The 6,000-nt window shown below is 40.6% G+C and overlaps 1 protein-coding gene across 7 annotated transcripts in view; it reads left to right on the top strand.

Annotated features, from left to right (window-relative positions):
- The first annotated feature begins 1,188 nt into the window (after positions 1 to 1,188).
- CACNA2D3 (calcium voltage-gated channel auxiliary subunit alpha2delta 3) overlaps positions 1,189 to 6,000 on the top strand; it is a 735,544-nt gene continuing 730,732 nt past the window's right edge. For all 7 annotated transcript variants that reach the window (XR_012159822.1, XM_073351526.1, XM_073351529.1 and 4 more), the window contains exons 1-2: positions 1,189 to 1,647; positions 2,313 to 2,394. Coding sequence is in view for 6 of the 7 variants with exons in the window: in XM_073351526.1 (XP_073207627.1) it covers positions 1,535 to 1,647; positions 2,313 to 2,394 (195 nt within the window). In the remaining variant the exon portion in view is untranslated. The remainder of the gene's footprint in view (positions 1,648 to 2,312; positions 2,395 to 6,000) is intronic.

Here is a 6,000-nt window from a genome sequence, read left to right as displayed (position 1 = left end):
ATGGTCTAATTAGACATGACTAGGTAAACTAGAATTCTAGATATTGTGCATTAGTGTTTCAGTAGCTGATCTCTCCAGCACAGAGTAAGGATGACTCAGCCCATGCTCAGATCATCTTTAATTCCCGGTATGATTATTTATGTTGAAGTTCAAATGCTATTTTAAGTCTTTAGCTTTTGGAGGTAGAGGGTTAGAACAAGCAATTCCGGGGCAGGGAAGAGAGGCGAGAAACCAGGACAGGGGAGGTTAAAACACACCAAAAATACCTGGCTCAATCATTCCTGCTTCCCAGCTGCTCTCTCTGTGGAATAGCTTGTGAGCCTCTGCTCACTTCACTAAGGGGAATTCCTCCACAAGCACAAATTAATAATTCATTCATAGGCTCCAGTCCCTTAGCCTGCATTGATTCACTCATACTGCATCTCCTTTCATTCATAAGCCTTTCCCCGTCCTGATCTCTCGGAGAGCGACTCGCTGCAGCGCTCAGCCAGGGAGGACGCTGCAAACGTGCCTTCCTGCCCAAGGACATGCTACATCGGACTCCGTTCAGTGTGCGAACCTGACCTAAGCCCGGGGCCTGGGAATCCGCCGCTTCTGCGTCTCAACATGCCCCTTCGCCCAGGGTCCGCTCTGCCGGCTTTGCCTCCCGTCCTCTTCCCCCTCGCGGCGACTCTGCGGCCGGGATGCTCAGCTGTTTCCGGCGCGAGGGGCTGAGCTCCGGCCATCCATCTCCGCTGGAGGGCTGGGTGACAGACGCTTGTCATGCAGCAGTGCATGCTCTGAATTGGCCAGGGCTCCGGTGGGTGTACGCGGCCCCCCTCCTGCTCCTGCCAGCCCTGCCGAGCCCTTCCCAGCCCAGCCCCTAGGGCAATGTGCACTGCTCCCGTCAGCTCCCCCCACCCCCCGGGAAGGGCTGAGTCGCACTCTGAGCTCCTCCAGACTTTGCCAGACCTTGGCCCTTGGCCCCTCTCCTCCTGTGCCTGCTTTGCGCGCTCTGGCTCTCCGCGCTATCCCACTAGAAGGCTGCTCCCACAGAACCAGTGCATTGCCTGACTTGATCTGGGATGAAGGCTGGAGTTTACCGGAGACCTCTCGGCAGCTTTCCGTTTGTAAAGTGAGCCGTAATTGCAAGGAGGCAGCCTCCCCGCTTGGAATCAATAGGGGCTGCTGCCTCGCTGCTAAGGGCACTTCGGAGCAGCGGCAGCGCACTGGAGTAACTCCAGCACACCGCTGACTGCGGAGTTGTAAAGAACTACGTGCAAAGTGGCTGCAGCAGGGCTGGAAAACGCTTCGCTGTTACCAAGGACACAATAGTTTTTTCAAGTCATTAGAGCTTTTTCTCTGGTCCTCTCCTTCCATTACCCAGAGAGGGCCATTCTGGGGAGGGATGAGGATGGAGCTGTGATAGATATATATTATTATTTTCCTCCCCAGCGCTGCTTTGGTGGGGGAAAGAGGCTTTAGCAATCAGCTCTGCTGCTGAGATCAGCACTGCTCGAATTTCCCTAAGTCTTCTCAGCCTCTGAGAGAAACCATGATTTTGAACCTACTCCGGGCGTTTTGGGGGGTCTTCTTTCTTTTCTGGACCGCTTTTAACACAGCCCTAGTGGATGTGGTCGGATCGGAGCAGCAGATCCCCTTGTCGGTGTAAGTGTTTTCATGTTTTTGCTCTCCGACCGCGCTCCAGGGGTGAGAACTTGGAATCCCGGTGCCCAAGTTTTTGTTGGTTTTGTTGTTTGTTGCAGATGTTTGACTGCTCAGAGCATTTTATTCCCTTGCCAGTTCTGTTTGAAGTCCAGTGCCAATGATTAACTCACTGATGCTTGAATTTTATTTTGGGGGGGCTGGGGGGGTGGAGGTAAACAGATATAGAAACTAAAGTTAAAAGCCTTTATGTTTGGAGGTGATGCATTTACTCACTCTAATATGCTGATTTCTCAGCTTCCAACGCTGTCCTGCCTGCTATTTCATCTTCTTTCTTGCAGCCAAGTAGTATGTTAGAGATTATGCAAAAACCTGTCTCTTTACAAATCAGCTTGTTTGTTTTTAAGCGCAGCTTAAGCAGCTTGAAATCCCAAGCCTTACCTTGGTGTATGATGTGAACTACCTGCACCTTGGGGCTTGCACTTGTGAATAGCTCCTCTGTTCTTTTGGTGTGGTGTTATTTCCTAACCCCTGCTTTTTGAGGCAGTATTGCTTAGATTCTTTAAAGTGCAGTTGAGGCTGTAGCTCTGTGTGTGTGTGTGTGTGTGTTGCCTACTGTAACATATGTATTACATTTCTTCCTGTCTTTTTCCCCCTACTCCCCACAGTGTAAAGCTCTGGGCCTCTGCTTTTGGTGGGGAGATCAAATCCATCGCAGCTAAATACTCAGGTTCCCAGCTTCTGCAGAAGGTAAGGATCTCTCCAGTAGTAGTAGTAAGCAATGGTTTTAGCACAGAAAATGGAGGCAGATTTAGTTTTCTAAACAAACGGGAGAGCAGCACATCCTTTGGTCAGAGGGCTTTTTTTGCTCTGTATACAGTTCCTAGGCCCTGCTGTCTCCTTGCACTGCGCTGGCTGGAGACTTTCTGATTATCTGGTGATTTTTAATGGATTTCAGTTCCAAACAAAATTACTTACTTGTGAAGTGCACAGTGAAGCTTAGAACATAGCTATTTTGTCTCGTTACTCTAGTTTGATGTTTCAGCATGGAAAAATAGCTGCTTCTCTGTGGAAAAATGTTAACTTCATTCAAGGAGCAGAATTAGGGCATATTTTATCATTTGCATCCTGTGTTGTAAGCATGCAGTCCACTGTATTAGGGAAAGACGACTGCACCATTGTTTATCATCTCTGCTGTTTTTGCAATCCCATTATTTCCCAATCCTCTCTACCCGGTGCTGGGATGTATTACATCATTACAGATAAGGGGAATGAATGTGGTTATCTTCTTGCACAGCTGGGTAATAACCTAGTGAAGTAAAGCAAAAACTTGAGAAATTGGTTTAAGTCTACATAATTCTGAAGAGTAATGAGAACACAGAATCGATTATAAGACTTTAATATAAAGTTGCACAGTTCAGTTAGAATCTGCATCTTCTGATAAAAGTTCCATATTGAGAACTTGTTTTTATAGTGGTTGATTAATTAAAAATTATGAGAGAGATGTTAAAAGACTTCGGTATTGCAGTTGTGCAACATTTAATATATGATCCTCAAAGCATGATATTGAAATCCAATAATTTCCCATATATGAATGCCAATTAATCAGGTAACTTTTTTCAAACAGGACTTTAGTCCAAAGTAACTTGTTATGTATGCTGTGTGGTAATTGTTTATGGTGCATATTTTGAAAGTATTTATATCCTTTGGAAATTTATGCAACAGACAGTATGTCTTACATTGGTGATTCAAAAAGTTTATGGTAAAATTAAAATTGCAGCAATATCTGATTTATTAAAGATATGTAAGAGTACTTACTGTATAAGGAATTGATGTTTTCAATATTGTTGTTTCCAGTATTGCAAAAATTGAGTTTAAGTTTATATAGATCTTAAGAACAGAAGTATTTGGTGTCTTAGTGCTTCTCAAGGTCATTATATTGTCTGAATGTAGCATTTTCGGTATACAGTTATTTTAATCTAACCTTTGGGACCCTCTACATTCATTGTAGTCCTACTTCATATTTTATACATACTTTAAACACTTCTTTGTGTAGTTTGTGCCATCATGCTTTCTGCATAAACTGTTTTGTAATCAGGAAACACAATAACATTACCTTTTTGAACTGCTGACCAGTATCTAATCAAAACATATTCCATGTTTTGGAAATGATTTAATATTGTTCAAATATGTTAATTTTAATTGAGCATTGCCAGATATGTCCTTTTAGTTAATATGGTCTTATTTAACTTTGTCCACAAGTGAAAACCTCTGTGCGCACGCACATGATTTTCAAAGTTTATCTACTGAAGATAAACTGTCCAATGTTTGATTGCAAAATTCAGAACGCATTTTGATTCTCAAAGCTGTTAAGACCATAGTCAGTATAGATCCTTAATCATTCTTCTCTTCTTAGATACTGATATGACCACTTCTGTAATAATGTATTTTCCTTTGTTCCTCTCCCCCCCCCCCCCACCAGCAAAGTAGTAAGAATTCTTTCTGTTGGTGGTTATGCTATAGGTGACTGGAAGCTACCTCAATGCTCATTTTACCTTTGCATCAGCATCCTTTCTAATTTACCAGCAAATCTGTTTCTGTTGTTTCACAGCCTGACCATTGTGGGCTTATTCCTTGATATTTGTTTTTAATTTCTTGCCTTTTTGCCTTATAATATAATAGGTATTTAGGGCTGTATTGCAGACAGTAGGATTTTATTTCCCACCAGCATCTTGGTTGCCATAATTGCATTTTAATTTTATTTTAAATTCCATTTGGGACCTGTTCTCTGAAACTTTGCATTTCTCTACATTGATGGTAGTGGATGAGCCAGGATGGTAGAATGCTTTTACAGGTATTCTTCTGTAACGTTTTATACTTCCGCTTTCTTCAATTTGTGCAAATCAACACATACCAACCTTGAAGATTTTAAAAGTATAAATGCAAATAATTTTCAGTGCACGTAAGTCAGTGGTGGAATAAATCACAACATTTGATGAAGTGCTAATACATCAGTGTCCCAAACATGAACATTTTTTCAAGTGTCCAACAACTTAAGGATCTGTTTAGAATTTATTCTGACAGAATTGGGTTTCTAGAGTTAGTACATTTTCAAATAAGGTTGTGAGTTTACATGAATTGTTGATCATATCTGTGGATGAAACAATACCTTCTGATTAGGAATATAAAATATTAGCAGATGGAGTTATAAAGTACCTATAAAGGCACTATAGCTGATTGGTATAGATTTCTAAGTTGCAAAGTATTCTGAAGTCTTTTTCATATTAATTTTTCACTTAAAGGTTATTCAGTTAATTTTGTCTTAATGTGGAATAAACAAAGTTATTTCACAGGAATAAATTTGAAATTGAGACTATATTTAGACATAGTGCTTCTCGACTATTTTATATATTGAGGCTCAAATGACAACTTGCTAAATTAAATTTGAATATGGAAGTTAAATAGGTTAATCTCTAAGGCCAAACTTCACAAAGATATTTACAATTAATAGTTAGTAATTATTCTGAAGTATTGTTACTTTAAGCATTACCGTTTTGAATTTTTGGTAGCAACTTGCATAGAAGTGATGGTTATTCATCATTCTGAAGCAATCTCTACGTAAATATACATTTGTGCTTACAACTATATAACCAAGTTGAAATATCTCTAGATGGGGCATTTCAGCATTCTGTTGTTGCTATTTCTATAGTCTGGTTATATTGTTATGCCCTTATAAAAATATGGGGCAGATGATGATGATTTCTTCCAGATTCTGCTCTAGATGAAATTCAGACTGTTCATATATGTTTAACTTGCAGAATTGAAAACTAGCCGCTTTTTAAACAAATTACCTTTTTTATGAATACAATTGATTTTTATACTGCATTATTTTATCTTTAAAGCAAATGAACACTACTGTGTATTCAGAACACCCAACTGAGAAAACAGAATATTGTTGCTTAGATGTTTCTAATTTAGGGACAGTTTGTCATGTTGATTTGGCATCATAAAAGAAACTGTCTGCATGCTGCTGCAGAGACACACATACTCTTCAACTAGTTAGCAGATACTGCTGGGTCCTAGGATTTGGTTCAAATTAATTAACTGTCCTGTGTGATATGTGCTGGTTGGGTTGGGGGGCAGGGGAGAAACGCTATTGTTTCCCTTATACTTTCAGAAAGCCTTAGCTTCACTTTTCATCTTGACATGCTTTTAAAAGGCCATATCTCTATAATATTGTGATTATGGCTAATTAGAACTGCAACAGATATGCTAGCATAGTCTGCTAGAATAGCCAGAATTTTTACCTACAGGATTCAAATCAGGATTTAAATGCAGTGGAGATGCTTATTTAAC

Source organism: Lepidochelys kempii, chromosome 7 (genome assembly GCF_965140265.1).
Source record: "Lepidochelys kempii isolate rLepKem1 chromosome 7, rLepKem1.hap2, whole genome shotgun sequence".
Taxonomy (NCBI): domain Eukaryota; kingdom Metazoa; phylum Chordata; order Testudines; family Cheloniidae; genus Lepidochelys; species Lepidochelys kempii.
This window is presented reverse-complemented; position numbering and strand designations above follow the sequence as displayed.